Below are 17,446 nucleotides of genomic sequence, written 5' to 3'. Positions count from 1 at the left end.
AGTGGATTTCTCCTTCTCATTGGCTCGCCTGCTCGTTCCCTGCCTCTGCCCTGAGGCCAAGACAGCGCTGTCGCCTGTCTGGCTCCCTTCTTTTCCCCACATAAACCTCCAGTAAGCCTCTCCTAGGGCCTTCACCAGAGCGCGTAAATAGCTGGCAGGACTTACTCAAAAGTCCTTATTTTATCTACCTCGAAATATATTCAAGTTAACATAGAGAACCGTGAGCAGAGCAGATAAAATATGTAGCTACTAACCAAACTATGCGTAATGGTGTTGCGATAAGGAGTGTTAACGCATTAACGTAATAGTGCTGCCTCCCATTTAAATGCAAATAGAGCCAGGTGCTGTTTAAGAACACGTTGGGAGTTATTTACAGTTAATCAAGGCTCGTCGTTTTCTTCTTTTACATGTGTCAATGTGGGGCCCCGGGCTTCTGCTCTGCCTGGGATGGGGGGAGAGAAACGGCCAGCAACAAACCTACTATAAGTTTTGAGTGCATGTGACATTCCCGAGAGACAATACAGGAGGATAATGGTAAAGCTTCCTTGCAGTACCTCAGTTTGAAGTGAAACAGTACAAAGTGCTATAGTTTGCAGTAATAGAGGGAGCTTGTTAAAAACTGAATGCTAATTTGGCTTTTTGCATACACAAATTACCATCTCCCTCACAGGCTCTTTGATCGAATAACACTGAATCTCACCACCAGGCGTCGCTGTTGAGACTACAGGGGTTTTTAATGAAAACGCTTTCACAACCGGCCTGATGTAATAGAACTGTTCTTACCTCTAACCAATAACCGCAGGATTTGTTCACAAGTTTAACACTTTTAACTGTGAAGCTCCCTCTTTTAGGAACACATGTAAACCACATACTTGTTTCTTTTTAGCTAACTATGTTAGCAAGTTAGTCTTTACTTTTAGCTAACTATCGCCTTTAGAATGCATGTTTGCCAACCTGAAACTGTTACTGTATCTATTCGTATGTTTCTTGGTTAACCATTCTTTGCTTTAAAGAAAACATCTTAACCATTTACTGGTTTTCCTTAGTAACAGAAATATACTTGAGCTTGCACCGAGTTTTCTCTAACTGCTCATAAACACATTCAACCTGAATTGTAGCTACTGTAGTCATTTCCATATTCATTGCTATTAATGTATCAGCTACCTTTAGCTAATTATACATTTCTTTATTGGAATTAGTAAAAGCAGATTTTGTAACCACTGCCTTTGATTGTATAGCCTTCTTCACATGCTAGCTTTTACATGGCTCACCCAGAAGATGCTCAGCAGACTCCCCTTATAATTAACTGAACAACTGTGTTCTTATCAATATCATTGGTTGACAGTTAGTTTACTACAGGCAAGTAAACAAGTTAAATGTCATTTTCAACATACTACCAAAGTTGCTGGAACAATAAAGAGTGAATGGGTGATTATTCCCAGTGTTGTAAAAGCACACCGCTTGCAGGTTTGACTTTTTTATTAGCATTTTTCTTTCTCTATGTCATATATGGTAAACCTTTGAGTCCTTGCAAAATTAAGTTCCCAGAAATGTACAGCTTTATTTTCTTCAGCAAAGCCTGCCCTTTTCTGCACAACCGACTCATCATATCTCAGAACACAGAGTTCACCATCAAGTCATATCTTAAGCCTCAAAAGCTCTTCATGTGACTGACCGAGCTCTCAGTGGCAAGGTATACTCTGTTCTTATGGATTATAAAAAAAGGGGAACAGTGTGAATACATCATCAGGCCTGGGATGAACAGAGGCGCTTGGCAATGTTATATACAAACAGGAGGTGGGAGTGCAGAGGGGAGGAGAGAGGAGGGGGTATTGGAGACCCCAGCATGGTGTGATGACTGTTCTCCCCTTTTCCTGTGGCATGGTCCCAAGTGGACAGAAGAGCAATTCCCTGTATGGTCCACAAATCCCAGAATGCCTTGTGAGTGAGCGAATGAGCACACTTAGGGTGAAAACGTTAAAGGGAGAGGGTGGCAAAAGTTGTGGTAAGGAAAGAAGGGCTGTTTGATGTCCTGTGGACAACACGGGGTCCATTTTTCACAACAACAGATAAAATTCAAATGTTCGGTTTCAGGGTTGGCTGGAAAATTAAACAGAGCAGGTAGAATTCAGATCTACCTACCAACCAACCCACCTTCACCCTTTTTTACACTCTGAGAACAGATCAAACATTTGTGTGTGTGTGTGTGCGTGTGTGTCTGTTTATAATACATTTATGTATAAGTGCTGTATATGTATTCTTTACTGGTATTTTACAAGATTCCCTGATGGCCAGCGCAGAGAGAAACAGGAACCAAAATAAAAACTAAACAAAAGGGAAAAGGAAAAGAGGCTCATCCAATTTTACATACAGTAAAAATCAGTGGTGGGAGAAAAGAAGAAAGGCGCAGTGCCTGGATTTGTCCATAGGGAGGAGCACTTTGTGTCTGATCAACCCCAATTAGATTGGAAGGAAGAGACAGTGACAGGAGGGGCGGGAGAGCAGAGGGCTGAGGGAGGGCCAGGAGGAGCGGGCAGTCCACCCTGTCAGTTTGCTGTTCTGTTGGGTCATCTTCAGTGGGGCAGCTGGTTGTTTTGCTTGCTGGGTTGTTGAGTGTTTTGTGATCTCCTCATCCTTCTCCCCTCGTCCCTCCCGGGTTGAAGTGAAGCAATCGACAAAGGTCAGACTGGCCCACGTCACTCCAGACAGGAGGACAGATGGTGTCACTCTGAGAAGAACCATAAAGACAAACAAGACAGAAAAAATGATCAACAGACACCAGGATGAGGTTAGTTTATGTTTGCCTTACAGGCAGCAGGACACACCACACTCGGGACCAGGCTAGCTGCTTCTGATTTACAGAGCAGACAGAAACCGCTCTTCTTTTTTCTGTGCTACGTGCTGAACATTGGATTGGGCACGTCGGGTGATGGAGGGATCAGACAGCTACCTACAAGGATTGAGGACGGACACACACTTTTTAACCTGTCACCTACATACTATTGTGCCAATGATAAAGTCATTTATAAAACCTCTGGACCTGTTACAGCAGGAGTTGTGCTCAACCTGTCACACACGTGACCCAGTACACAAAAACTCAGCTAAAGATACAGAACCAGAATCCTGGCTGCACAAACACACACAAAAAAACACAATCAAGAACAAGCAGACCTTCAAATATTTTGTAATCTTAACTTCATTGTGTGCAAAAAATCTCTCAAAAATATGTCTGAAAAATATCATTTGAACAGCTTCTGATGAATAAACTGCAAATAAACAAAGCACGTTTGTAACCCAGGTCCTTGTTCAGCAAACCTGTACGCCATGAGGAGGAAACCCTGGCTCAGCGCAGCCACACCACCGTGTACCTTCTTCATATATCTCCCTCCAGGAATTTGCTGACATTTGTTATTCTTTATGAGTGCAAGGATCATTATTCTTCATACTGAGACAGTGATTTTTATTCTCTCTGTGATAAATTAAAAAACTGCAGTGAAAAAGTAGCCGGTAATACACACGAGGAATCAACACAACAATAATTGTAGTCTGCATCGCTGTGTGTTTTCACAATGAGGCAAAACTTTATTTATATAGCACCAAATCACAACAACAGTAGTCTCAAGGTGCTTGAGGTAGAGATTTTCTGCTGAAGCATAAATCTGCAGTTAGTGACACTGGTGACTTTTGCTTTTTCAGCAGTTTTTAATGACAAGTTTAAAAATTTACAATCGTTCTATAAGTGTGTATTTACCTGTTTGTATTATTACTGAAATGCATAAATGAAACCTGGTTTTTTGTTCATTTTAGGAAACATAAAAAAAGGAAATCATCAAAAAATATTTGACTTTAGCCGTGTTTTCTCCTGCTGCGTCGCATATCAGTCTGTATTGACTGAAAAACCCGCAAAACATTAATTAATTATTCAATCAATTTTCATCAGCTACCAGAATAATTGATGAAATCATTAAATCCTGGAGAACTATTCACTCAAACGATTCCCAATCTTACCTGTCAAAACACATTTTAAAACCTTTAAATCTCATCTCGTCGTCCATCAGTCCAAAACTCCAAAGAGGCTCAGTTTACAGCGATGAGATGGAGGTGAAGCAGTAAACACTCACACTAAACCGCTAACTACAGGACCTTCAACTCGCTGTGAGTCAATAATGATCATGCTGAAGGCAAACACCACACCCAGACTCACAGTTGGCAGGTGAATACGAGTTATGTGACAGAAAGAGACGGCAGCGGCATCTAACTGAACCCCTGGTTCTGATCTTTAATTCAGTAACAAACAGGCTGACGGAGGTTTTCTATACCTTACAGTAAACAGGTCAGAGTCACCACAAATAAGCTCCGAGGTTTCATTTTTACAGGATTGGTCTTGGCCTCCTTTAAATCTGCAGAGCCAGACACACATTTTACTGATTCATGGATTCCAAATATTTAGAAATTAAAATAAAATTCATACTTTGGAGAGTAAATCACTTTATTGTGTAGTTACTTCATCACTGCTCAAGACTGCTGGAATGAAGTAAAAGCATCTTTCTACAGTGCATGTGAATGATCTCAATCAGACTCACCTTATGTAAGCTTCTTGGCTTTGTTGTAGAGAGAGTCCACCACTTTGCTCATGTTCTGAATGGTCTCTAGTGCCGCCTCGTACGTCTTATCCACCACCGGCTCATCAAACACAATCAGGACGCCTTCACCTTGGTCCAAAATACCTGTGGAGTAGGAAGGAGTGAAAGCAGGAAAGAGCCACAAAACATCATTATTTAAAGAGGAAAACACTCGTACACAGTGATGTATAGAAGACCTGCATCAGGACTGGGACTGTGAGTGAACGTTATAAACCATACTGCACAATTAAATTCTATTTTTAAAAAAGACCTTTGATCAGGGACAATTAATGTTTGAACATAAATAGACAGCCGTCAGCTGATCGGAATATTTGCGGGCTTCTTGTTAAACTTTCGTAAAACTGCTTTAGTTGTTATATATATGCAAACATATGCAAAGGTCAACAGTTATTGAGCTACTCTACCTGTAGCTTAAAATATTGTCCCAAGGACTTTGCTTAAGCAAAGAAAACTTAGTGTATCAGATATCCACTTTATATACCTCGCTCAAGAATCAAAGAACACTTGTAGCATCAAGTCAGTTAAACTTGTGGGACATTGATGTGAAGTAGCAGAGTTTCAGCTGATTAACAGCAACAATGAGACAACGTTCAAAACAGGACTGGTTTTACAGCTGGAAGACATTTTATCCTTTCTCATCTTTCACTAGTTTTGCATTTGGCTAAGGTGACCGTCACCACTGGTAGCATGAGGCGATACCTGAACCCTGCACGGGTAGTCCAACTACTCCAGGATGGTAAATGGTAAATGGACTGGTTCTTATATAGCGCTTTTCTTCTCTTCTGAGCACTCAAAGCGCTTTACACAACTTGTGCATTCACCCATTCACACAAGCACATTGTTCTAAGTAGCATTCACCCTCCGATGGATGCGTCGGAGAGAAATTTGGGGTTACTACCTTGCCCAAGGATATTTGGCATGCAGACTAGGGGAAGCCAGGAATCGAACCACCAACCTTCCGATCAGTAGATGACCTGCTCTACCGCCTGAGCTACAGCCACCTCATTGTCAGAAGGTTTGCTGTGTCTCCCAGGACAGTCTCAAGAACATGAGACTGTGGAGGCTGCAGGACACAGACAGTTACTCTGGGAGAGCTGGACAGGGACGTAGAAGATCCTCAACACATCAGCAGGATCAATACCTGCTCCTTTGTGCAAGCAGGAACAGGATGAGCACTGCCAGAGCTTCAAAGTGAACTCCAGCAGCCACAGGTGTGAATTTGTGTGACCAAACAATCAGAAACAGACTTTGTCAGGGTGACCTGAGGGCCCGATATCCTCTAGTTTTCCCTGTGCTCACTGCCCGACACCCTGGACTCCGACTTGCATTTGCTGTAGAACAGCAGAATTGGAAGGTCTGACAATAGCAATCTGTACAGGTGAGAGCAGGTTTACCCTGAACACCTGTGACAGGCGTTAAAGGGTCTGGAGTAGCCATGGAGACGTATCCCGTCTGTAACATCGTTCAGCATGACCAGTTTGGTGGGTCAGTGATGGTCTGGGGAGGCATATCCATGGAGGGACACACATAGTTCTACAGACACCCCGACTGCTGTTAGGCAATAGGATAGAATCCTTGGACCCAGTGTAAGACCCTACTCCCATGCTGGTCCTTGGTTATTGTTGGTGCACGAAAATGCCCAGCCTTATATGGTGAGAGGATGCAGGAAGTTCCTGACAGATAAAGGAATTGATACCACTGACTGGCCTCCATCCTGGCCTGACTTAAATCCAACAGAACACCTCTGGGACATTATGTTCTGGTTACATCTCAGACTGTCCAGGAGCTCAGTGATGCCCTGGTCCAGATCTGGGAGGAGATTCTGCTGGACACCATCCATCATCTACAGTACCATTCTGAGCTACTATTGTGGCATTTTGGCAAAATGGACAAGCCCACTCCATCATTTATTACTTGTGTCTTTGAATTCAGCCCTGTGTAGGTTGATCGTTTTTATTTCCATCAAACCATGTGGCATCCTTTCATTCCTAAGACATTACACCACCCATATCATGTACACAACCCAAGTATTCATTGACAAAAAACGCTCACACGTACCATGAAACTTCGAATCCAAGATCATTTGTGATAATTTCCTCTCCACGTCTCCCTGCAAGACAGACACAGCATGAGTGCAGCGATCACAATATAAACCTTTTGGAAATACTTAAAGCAGGCAACTGGTGCATAATGAAAATGAAATACTAACCAGCAAGAGCAAAACCTTACCTTAGAGAGTTTGATGAGGGAGGAAATGTGTGCTATCTGTCAGAGAAGAGAATACGAGTGCTTATAAACACCAAGCAGTAATCAGCGCACTACACAGGTAGCTGTTATTCTATATGAGCCATGTTCATATCTGTCAGAAGTGACTGGAGAGGATTACCTGGACCCTGGAGAATGGCTCGATGACCCTGATGAGGTTCTGCTCCAGCAGGTTATCATACAGCTTGGTCAGGTGGGTGCTGATGATGGGATCATCCCGCAGCTCTGCTTTGTACTCTGTTAGTGCCTGGGGAGGGGAAGTAGAGGGCAAATGACAGGAGGGGGTTCAAATATTATTACAACTGAAAATGTAACCCACACAAACCAGTCTACTAACCACAATGTCAAGGAAAAAGTCATCAAACTCTACATACACTCACCTTTTCAAAGTCTGCCAGCGACCGGTTCTTGCTGGCTTGTGCCACACATTTCAGCGAGTCTGTCTGTGGGAGAGAAAGAGAGGGATGGATAACAGTAGAGTCAACATGACCGAACAGCTTTTACTGACAGATACTGGACACAAAACAACCAAGTGTTCACAAATATACAGTAAATCCTGCAGAAAGCCGTCCATTTGGGGTAAAATGGTTACTGTTGCCACGGCCGCCCATTCTCACACAGCATATTATGCAGCTCATGGTGCAAAGTGAAGATCACGTCTCTGCAACTCTACTGGAGGGATGGAACGTCATGCTTCCAAAACACATTCCCTCATTTGCTGTTGTGCAAACGCATCGGTCCAAAACCTCCAACAGGTGTTCAGCTGGGGTGAGATTAAGCAGCAACATGTGGATGCTACAAATACCAGGCTTATTTACATGTGTTTGTGCTACAACCACAAACACGGTTAACTGGGTCACTTCTGGCTCCAAAAGAAAGTCATTCAAAAGCAGACTTAAGCAATGCTAGCCCATCACTAAGGTCGTGTCCAAATTCATGAGGCCTCCTGAGGCCGCATTTGTAGACCGATTACGTCACAGCGACGCGCCGAAGGCTGTCCAAATTCGTAGACTCCTCCGAATGCAGCCGACAAATGCGTCCTCCTTTTCCCCGAATTTGAAGGATGGGTCGGGTGTGTCCTTCGTGGCCTACCATATCCCAGAATTCATAGCGCGGCCCAGCCAAACTCCAGTTTCCAACAATGGCGGCCGCTACTAAGTTTTAAAATTACTCATACTAATCTTTCTGGGTCACAAAATAAACTTTTAACATATTTTCAGGCGAGAAAGTAGTTGTGTAAACATCAAATATCTGCTCGGTTTATCAAGATATCGCATCTTTGCAAAAGTGCTTCGACGTTTTCGGAGGCGTCTGCTACCCACCAGCTCGACAGCTAGCCGGGAGCTCGAGGGTTACTGATGCGGCCGAGAACGGCACAACTCCCGGCACATCATTTTCAGATCATCGCGGACTATCGCTGCTCGGGTTAAATGTAATATATAAGTCACTTAGACAACCTAAAAATTTTATTGTTGGGCTTTTTTCAGTGTTTTGTTTGTTCGTGAGTAAATCGGTTTGGCTGAGATTAAAGTTATTAGATTAGATTAAATAAAACTTTATTAATCCCCCAGGTGGGTTCCTCCTTGGTTTTTACACAGCTGACTAAACGTCAAACAGAAAACTGATTAAACAGAAGTATGAGACAGTCGAGAATTTACTCCAGTGTACCGTTATATTTTAGACAGCAAGGAGCAGGCGGCGGAGTTTATTAAACTCCACCAAGACAGCGGGGACGCTAATCAGAAGGCTAGACCGTCCAATTTCACGGCCGTTTACTTCCGGCCTACCCAACCTTCTGAGGACCCGGCCCATGTAGACCGCGAAGGCCGGGTCCTCAGGAGGATGCAGCCCATGAATTTGGACACGACCTTAGTCCATCTTTATCTGGATTACAGGACCATGCACAGAGCAATCCAAAGCTCCACATCCTTTTTGAAGTCTGGCTAGGATAGAAATAACAGTTCCAGGCAAAGTCTATTGTATTTTAAGTAAAATAAAAAGTTGAAACAAAGAGTGATACCTGTCTGCCGGCATACCGCAGAGCTAGCTTGCCGCTAATGAGGGCCTGGACATCTTCTGGCCTGAGGCAGAGAAGCAGATATGTCAGACACAGCATGGCGACCCCTTTGGAAACAGAGTTTTGTATTTCCAGTAGCTGTATTAACCTCTAAAGGCCCCAGTGATGTAGAGCACTTACGCATTGAGCATGATTTTGCAGAGCAGCATGTATTTGAGGGCTGTGATGGCTCGGGGGCTGTCGATGGAGTCGTAGCCCTCGAAGGCCTCGTAGAAGTAGGAGTAAGCCGTCTTCCAGTCTTTCTCCTCCGCTGCATGAATGATCCCTGGAAACACGTGAGCACATACAAATGTCAAGCTGGCAACGCTGCACAGACGCGCATTTTGATTTGTTTCTTGCTTTTACGAAGGGTACCTGACTGCATGTCTAAAGCTGCTTGTAGTTTGGGCGGGCAGTAGATGGCGTTGGCGGTTGTCCTAGCAGACGTGAGGGCTGCGCGGGCCTTGGGCAGGTTACTGAGGGCGTGGTATGTCTTACTCTCCAGCAGCTGAACCTCCACTAGCAGGGCCTTATCATCCATCTTCTTGAGCTCCTGCAGCAACTGGGAGCCTGGAGAAAGAAGACATGCAGTAGAGTCAGATCTCAGCGTGAGATTCTTCTTCAGACAGGCGGAAAACCTGGAGTCCTTAAATAAGGACTAAAGCTGTTTTAAAAAATAGTTTTATAGAACACTAATATGTTTTCTGCAAGTTGTACACACAAGGTTTGTCTTGTCAGGCAAATTAAAAACTGAAATGTGAGGAGATTTTCACCCACCAAGCTGCAGAGCCTCCTGGTAGCACTTTGTGTCGAAGTACAGTGAGATGAGTCGAGCCTGAGGAGAGAGGAGAGGTTATTTCTCCCCCTGAATGTAAACCTGAAAAACTGTTAATTTCTGCTGATAAGAACATCCTGGGATATGTAAAGGGTGATGAGCTGGGTTCCTTTGCTGCTCACAATCCAGATTATTGAGATTTAGTTTGTAGCTCTGCTATAAGTTATTATTAGGTTCCCATGGGTAAAAAAATAAAGTGCTGTACAAATTAAGTTATTATTATTACTCTCTGGGTGTCTTCCAATCCTGATCCTGGTCTTCTTCCTGTTAAAAGGGAGTTTTTCCTTCTCACTTTTTCTTTCCCACAAGAAAAGACTAGACTATAATAAAAAAGGGAACTAAACACATCCGCCTGTTCACAGAGCGTTACTGCTCGCCCAAATAAACGTGAAAGGTAAAGACCCGGCCACTGAACAAAGTGATCAGTGCAGTTGAGGCATAACGGCAGCACATCTCACCTCTAGCGCCTGTCTGAGGAAGGTCCTCTTCTCAGCCTTGGCCCACTCTATGCATTCAAGGCAGAGCTCTACCTCCTGACCCGTGGCAGCCTCCATGTCCAGGAACAGGTCCAGCAGGGAGCGGACCAGCCGGGCTGCCTTGGCCTTGGAGATGGAGTTGAGGAAGGGCCGGACATATTTTAGCAGCCCCCCGAGCTCTGAGAAGAGGATAAATAGAAAAAAATTATTTATCTGGGCAAATAAAAACAAACTGCAATTTCAGAAAAAGGCAACTTCAAACTGTTTTCTCAGTAATGGAGGAAAAAGCTAAGTCTGTTACTTTTAGATTTCAATAAAGCCACATGTCTTATGATTCATCTGTAAGTCACAAACCTCAATGTTTTCTGTCTTTGGACTCAACCGACAACTTAAAAAATACAAACTCGATCCTTTAAAGTCCTCAGCAGTTGTCAGCATTCAGGTCTTTCAGGTCATTCAACATCGGACACCTACACCCAGGCGACCCAGCAAAGGTTGATCAGACCCCAGCCTGCATCCCAGCAGCAGCCACCCATGGATCAGTCCTCTTTATCCACAGCCACCTTGTGGCCTTCTCTGTGGCTTCACCTACAGACCAGAAGGCGCTCTTCCTAGCCACTCCTGTTAGGCCCAGTTGGTTTAGGACTTTGCAGAGTGAGCACCCTGCAAAGCCTCTGCAGCCCACCTCTCTACTAGCTCCTGGCACGTTTCCTTTCATTTGCCTCTTCCATATGTTCTTCCCTGGATCAGTCATGGCAGATTTCATGGCAAAAATCAGTCACCTTATGTTGACCTCATTGTGAAAACGTCATGGAGTTAATGACAGATGTGAAGGAGATTTTAGGTTCTCCTTAAAGGCTTTAGACAAAGAAAGCCTCACAGGGGACAGTGAATTTTGATGTTGTGGGTCTGAAGTGTTCAAACTACTTTGTCCCAATGTCGAACTACAAAAAGCACAGTTTCAATGCCTATATTATCATAGTCGGTGTTTTATTCTGGTTACACAAACAAGGAAACTCAAACATACCACTTCATTAGCAGTCAAATCAAACAGCTGTATTAAGAAATGCTGCTCACGTAATCTCTTTTCTGCTACCATTAGCCACATGAACTTTTTTCTTATAAAGGCTTTCATTATCTCAGCAGTCAGTTAATTAATGATCACCCTAAAACATGGCAAAAATTTCACTTTTATCGTTTCAAATGAAGTTTCTTTCAGTTGCTGCGTCCACAGCAGGTGGATCTACATCCTTGACGTGATTTTCTTCCCACTTCCTGACACAACCCTCGCAGGTATTTATAACTCCTCCTGGTCTCGAACCCAGGACCTGTCATGTGTTAGATGAATGTAAACATTTACACTACAGAGCCCACCACCATCATATTTAATACAATACCAAACAATTTCATAGCAAGCTGATTTCACGAAGGTTCAGAATTCAGCTGTGGGTGTTCAAGACACAGGCCTGTCAGTATACTAGGAAGTGACAGAACTCATTGACATGATAGTGTTCGTCACTTATATATTATACTTCTGCATCAGATCTACATCACAGCTTACATTAAAATTCGAACCCAATTGTTTCCCGCAGAAGCCTAAATCAAGCTTCAGTAGTGTTGCCTATTTGCTTCCCTGAACAGCGAGTTTTATCAAACCTAGCTGTGACCTGTGTGACACCATTATGTCCAGAGATCTGGCATCTGCCCATGTCAGCCGGGAAGCCTGTAAACATGTTGGTCATTCCAGTCCTGCTCACACTGAGAGGGCAAAAATATAATTTTTCATCCAGTCTCTTTGCCTTTCAGTGGTCCAGTGAATCCATAACTAAAGGGGGTAATGAAGGAAGCAATGAAACACCTTTCCTAACTTCTGGTTCACTTCATTCACTCACTTATGAACCTTTCTTAGTGTGTAAAAACCTGATGATTCAACCAAACCCCTAGACCAGAACAAACTCCTAGGACACACAACAATCGTACTTGATCAGGTTTTTCAGGAGTTTGCTCAAAGGTTTCATCAAGACGCCCAAACAAGAGTTGGTTAAAGTTGGTTTCCTATTGGTCTAGCTGCTCAACATTCACAACGTATGTAAACAAATCATAAACAGTGTGTTAAAAATCAGGACACTGCGTTGTGTTTACCTGCGGCCTGTCCCGTCTTCGCCAGCAGCCCCCCCAGCTCCAGGATGCTCTGTTCTTTGACACGCACCGCCTCCTCATCGCTGTCCTGGACGTCCCGCTTCACTACAACACACATAATGATGATGTCATCTGATCCGTGTTAACGTGAATCACCGCGATATACAAACAGTGAAAATGCAGATGTCCCATTACCACTCCGTCTCTTAACGCTACAAGATATAGCTATCATGAGCGGAATGAGGTGGGTGGCGAGCAGCCAAGAGGCTCCAGACGCTGCGAAATACCGGAGCTGTCACAGTGAAACAATAAACGGCATTGGCGACTAAACCGCTAAGCCTTTACAAACGACAGAAAGAATCACAACCCCGCACTGACATGCGTTATGATTAAGACGGTGATATTAGGCAACAAACTCATTTTCACTTAAGTTTCTTTGTCGGCCTGTCATCTGACTAGACAAGGGATAGCTGCTAACAACGCTGGCTGCTAGCTACCATTAACTAGCCAGCTGTCACCCAAGTCACTGTCAAATGAATGAGCGGGGTAGCTAACATTAGCTTGTCTAATAAGCTAGCCGGTATATTGCTAGCCGGCTAGCCCGCTGCTGCTGACTCACTGTGCAAAGCAGTCGGCAAAAAGACACGGGCAGCACTGAGCTAGCTAGCTCGCGTTAGCTTAGCCGCTACCTAGCGAGCAAAGAGCAAGCCTGGCTAACTGAGCTGCTCCAGGACTGATGGAGCAAAGTAAAAGGCTCTGTGTCTACTCGTGAAATAACTTTCTCTCTAGCGCCACGTTTTGCGGAATATATTTACCTATTGAATGTAAGATATCAATAGAGGCATTCCGGTCTGTTCCAAGAAGAGACTGTGCTCTCTGAAACTCAGCCACTGCCGCGGCTGCCATCTTTCCTCTGCCTGCCTCCGCTCCACTTGGCTGGTGGTTTTCCGGTCAGGTCGTTCACAGGGTTGGAACAATGTCTCCCTCTACAGGTCGCGCCCAGTACTACGCTGGGAAACGGCGCTTGGAAAAGTTTCACGGCATATTAAGCTCTAACAGCAATGCACAGCATTAACTGTCTCATTTGTTAATTATGTTTTAACAATTTTTAACATACATGTTTCCTCCAGTCATTAATGCAGAGCGTTAATGACTGGGGCTGCAGAGCCTCAACGAGGCCATTTCTGTGGCAAGTTTTTATAAAAATGCTGAGGAATGGGTTTTTACGCAGCAAGGGAAAGACTGTATATTAAAGATGGACACATATTCCAGTTTTCAAACCAATGCGACGGGGCTTTAAACCCCTTTCTCTTGTGCAAAAAACACATCACGTGTTACAGTAGTGTCCTCAATAAACACTTTGCTGATGGGCTCAATTTTCAGTTTTAACTCATACTGAACACAGCATGGTTTATATGTTCTAAATGATGGTACCGTGCAGTGCACTCATTTACACAAAAAACTACACCACTCAGGTTTTACAAAGGGACTTTCCAAACCAGGGAGTTAGCAGAATGTAGCTACATCCTTTACATACAGTAAAGGTGCAAATATTAACTTTTTCCCCATAAAGACAACATTTAACTGCTTCCACTTTACCCTTAACGGTGAGTTTTGCCATCTGAGTATATCAATAAAGACGTGATTTGACCATTAGAATCGTTTCTGGGTTTTTCCAGTGGTAGCTGTATATGCAGAGACCAGTTTGACTAACTTCTGATTTAAAACCAGTCATTTTGTTCTACAAGCATGAAAGAAAAAAAAAAGTAAAACTCAAGCACGATTATTGTTTAGAAAACCAACACTGTTTCTGTTTTGCTCCTAGTTTTTGGTGAAGTTTAGCAGTGACAGCTTTGCCATTTATGATATGCTGTGTAAACTCAGACAAGCGTAATAATGTTAAACTGTCTAAATTGTATATATTGTGTATATTTTTTGTTTTATTCTTGATTTTATTTTCATCATGACTGAGATAAAGTGAGAAAATCAGAGCTCGACTCTACCGAGCTAAAAAAGTAAAGAAAAGAAACGTCATCATCCGTTTAATATACAAAATTGCCTTTATTTAATAAAATATACAAAGAGCACAAAAAACTCAAAATCAAATCTCACGAGTGGAGTCACTCATGACAGCCGTCTGCGTTCACAGGACGATGGATAGGTAGTCACAAACCTAAAGTGAGAGTAAACGAGAACATCTGGATGTTTTAGACCGACAGCACCTCAAACTCTGAGACGTTAATGACACTTGACGTGCGAGCTGTGTGGATGAACGGGCACCATACCTTGCAGCTTATCATGAGGTTGGGAGAGCCTTCTATGTTAGGAGCTACAGAGAACACCGGGTTGTGGAGACAGTCTTCCATGTGCTCCGACACCCTGGACTCCAGAAGATGCTGCAGGACATCAGGAGTGATGCTCTGCTTCTAAGGACAATGCAGACATTTCATCATGTTTCCACTTTCTCTCCTCTTCCTTTACCTTCACAGGCTTTCAGCATATTTTAGCCACGTACACTATTTTTATTTTATTCAAATCAAGACAGTCCGTACAGTCATTCTAATAAGAAAGTTTTCAAATAAAACATCTGGTCCTCAGCAGGTTTGCCAAGTCTCTAAAAAGAACACAGTAGCTCAGCTTAGGTCTGGAAGGCTGCATATGAAGGAACTACAAGGAAAACCAAAAGAACAAATTCCTTTTAATACTACAAGTGGAGATGTTTGGCCATAACAGCTGTGAAGCACAGTGGAGGAGGGGTCATGATTTGGGCGCCTTGCAGTAACAGAGTCACACATCTGAAGAGTCAAATGTGAGGACATTAGTCCAACAGTTACAGCTGGGCTGAAACTAGATCATGCAACAGGACAATGATCCAAGAACAGCAACAACAACAGAAGGGCTCAGAAGAAGAAAAAATACTGAAATGTTGTGGTAGAAACTTAAGAGCAAAATTCTGGTGGTAATACAGGAAATGATGGCTTCAGGTTATTGCAGCTAAAGGTGCTTTTGCAAGGTTCTGTAGTTGTATTTAGATCATTTTAAAAGCTTAGTTTTTATAATGGCCTGTTCTTTTTCATGCAACCATAATTGTTGTGGTTAGGATGAACAGGCTAGGGAATACACTGTGAAGGAATGTCCTCACTAAGGCAATCGAGCTGACACAGCACTGTGTGCCCGTACACACAGAGAGGAGCAGGTTGTCACTTTTGGGGCATTTTAGCCTAAATCTAAACTCGGGACAGACGGCTGCTGGGACAGGGGAAGAACACACAGGCCTACGAAACTGTGTCAAATTATTAAGGAGGAGAACAAAGACTGAATTTACGATGCAAACTGACAGAAATAAGGCTATCATGGACAATAACAGAGTGCCAACCAGCTATGATTTCTAAAGTTAGTGAAGCCTTCATAATGAGTTGTTTTTTTTAATAGATTAGAGTTCAGCAGACAAACCTTAGTGTTGATATAAACTCCACAGGGGCAGGAGATAAAGAAGCTGTTGAGGTTCAAGTTGTTCCTGTAAGATTAAGAAGCAAGCTCAGGTTGACTGACAGGATCGCATGCCAAAAATTCTGAATTTCATGTCAGTGTTTCATGACACACTCGGTGTGAAATGGCCTTCAGATTCTATTTGTGACAAAGAAGAAAGTGTGCGTGCGACCGCTCTGACAGAAAACATTTTAAGGCAAGTCGACCGCTTTAAATCCCAGTTAGAAATCGCGAAATGAGAAACAACCGATTGTTGCTGTCACGTGTTTAAAGCGATTGATTTCCAAACTCACGTGTGACATATGGGGCAAATAATACGCATCTCATCCATTCCTTCCACGACAGATGATATGTACTGCTGCTCAAACAGCTGGTTCTTCTCGTACTCTTCAATAATGGACATCTCTGCAGCACAGAGAAACACAGAGGCTCAGAATCAACAGGATCACACAGGCTGGATCTCCACTGAAAATACCCGTGTTACCTTCAGACATGAGCTCCTGCTGGATTTCCTCAAGCACCGCCAGTTCATCGTACTCCCTCATTACACCCAACATCTGTAAAGAAAAGTGTCAGACCAGTTCTCCTTCAGATTACACCAACTAAGCTCTCGTCTGCTCTCAGTGATTGTAATCAAGCCTTTACATGCAGCACAGTGTGAACGCCAAAGCAGTTTTCACATTATAAAGATTTTTATCTAAATTAACAGCTAAAAATGACCAAATAATGAGAGACAAACGAAATCCAAACACAGAAGACATTCCTAATAAGAAATGAGGATATGCTGGGAGAGACAGACCTCTGCCATGCCCGCAGGTCCCCACAGTGAGGGCAGTCTCTGGTCCTCGGACTGCAGCGCGCTCCACTCCTCCTCCATCACCTCCTGGACGATGATGGAGGCCCCGGAGCTGCTACACTGCTGGCTCTCCCCCATTTGCCGGTATTTCTCCAGCAGCCTGGCCCGACTGTTTTTTAGCCTGTCTACACAGCGCTTAAAAGCACAAGAAAATATCGCACTGCAGCGTTAGAGTCATAGCCTGAAAAAGTTAGCAACACGCTAGCTAACTAGCTCTCCGACACCTTGCAATACCTTGCGATATGTTTCTTTCCATGGCGGAGTCGTTCCTTTATAAAGTGAGCGGTGCCTGTGCAGAGCGTCCATCAACCGTCTGTGGAGGATGTCCGTTTACAATTGCTCTTTGAAACAACCGGCTAAAGTTGGAGAAGACTTCAAAATCAAAACATTCCGGCTTTACGCCCCGCCACCCGGAAGTTGACGTGTACTGGACCGGATTGCATGATGGGTTATGTCGTTTTTGACTGAAAAATACTAAAACAATAGATAAATAAATAATAAAATAAATAAAATAAAAGTCCTGTCAGCTTTAAAGAATTGAAATAATATGGGTAATGAATAATTGGATTCCCCACATTACTCATATCAGAGGCAAAATATCGAAGTCTCTATAAGGTCAAGGATCTCATAAATCAAACATCATTATATACTCTCTATTGTTCTATTATACATGACATACTGTGTGGA

The 17,446-nt window shown here is 43.4% G+C and overlaps 2 protein-coding genes across 3 annotated transcripts; both read right to left on the bottom strand.

Annotated features, from left to right (window-relative positions):
* Positions 1-1,461: 1,461 nt before the first annotated feature.
* Positions 1,462-13,384, bottom strand: LOC146575421 (26S proteasome non-ATPase regulatory subunit 11A). The gene is made up of 13 exons (XM_085270132.1): positions 13,230-13,384; positions 12,418-12,519; positions 10,258-10,454; positions 9,742-9,799; positions 9,340-9,534; positions 9,106-9,250; positions 8,929-8,989; positions 7,289-7,351; positions 7,030-7,155; positions 6,873-6,908; positions 6,702-6,753; positions 4,584-4,727; positions 1,462-2,728 (listed from the first exon to the last, which is right to left on the bottom strand). Exons 1-12 carry the CDS (start codon positions 13,318-13,320, stop codon positions 4,585-4,587), a joined length of 1,269 nt encoding a protein of 422 aa, XP_085126258.1. The 5' UTR covers positions 13,321-13,384; the 3' UTR covers positions 1,462-2,728; position 4,584.
* A 1,067-nt stretch (positions 13,385-14,451) lies between these two features.
* rpain (RPA interacting protein) lies at positions 14,452-17,213 on the bottom strand. 2 transcript variants are annotated; one of them, XM_085272551.1, is made up of 7 exons: positions 16,994-17,213; positions 16,703-16,894; positions 16,388-16,460; positions 16,197-16,308; positions 15,868-15,931; positions 14,700-14,837; positions 14,452-14,587 (listed from the first exon to the last, which is right to left on the bottom strand). In XM_085272551.1, exons 1-7 carry the CDS (start codon positions 17,063-17,065, stop codon positions 14,558-14,560), a joined length of 681 nt encoding a protein of 226 aa, XP_085128677.1. In that variant the 5' UTR covers positions 17,066-17,213; the 3' UTR covers positions 14,452-14,557. The 2 variants fall into 2 exon arrangements, with proteins under 2 accessions (XP_085128677.1, XP_085128676.1); XM_085272550.1 differs by having other exon boundaries at positions 14,700-14,840; positions 16,994-17,201.
* Positions 17,214-17,446: the final 233 nt, after the last annotated feature.

The sequence above is a fragment of the Mchenga conophoros genome, linkage group LG4 (assembly GCF_057382185.1).
Source record: "Mchenga conophoros isolate Kocher_MC1m ecotype Shallow Benthic linkage group LG4, M_conophoros_male_GT1.1, whole genome shotgun sequence".
NCBI classification, from domain to species: domain Eukaryota; kingdom Metazoa; phylum Chordata; class Actinopteri; order Cichliformes; family Cichlidae; genus Mchenga; species Mchenga conophoros.
Note: the sequence above shows the minus strand (reverse complement) of the source record. Positions and strands in the feature narration are given on the sequence as shown.

Coding starts and splice junctions, on each gene's coding strand:
- rpain (XM_085272550.1), bottom strand. CDS start 17,065: ATGGACGCTCTGCACAGGCACCGCTCACTTTATAAAGGAACGACTCCG. Junction 16,309..16,387: donor GCAGGAGCTCATGTCTGAAG/GTAACACGGGTA, acceptor TCTGTGCTGCAG/AGATGTCCATTATTGAAGAG. Junction 14,841..15,867: donor GAGTTTATATCAACACTAAG/GTTTGTCTGCTG, acceptor CATTGTCCTTAG/AAGCAGAGCATCACTCCTGA.
- LOC146575421 (XM_085270132.1), bottom strand. CDS start 13,320: ATGGCAGCCGCGGCAGTGGCTGAGTTTCAGAGAGCACAGTCTCTTCTT. Junction 9,251..9,339: donor AGCTTTAGACATGCAGTCAG/GTACCCTTCGTA, acceptor ACGTGTTTCCAG/GGATCATTCATGCAGCGGAG. Junction 4,728..6,701: donor CTTGGATTCGAAGTTTCATG/GTACGTGTGAGC, acceptor CCTACTCCACAG/GTATTTTGGACCAAGGTGAA.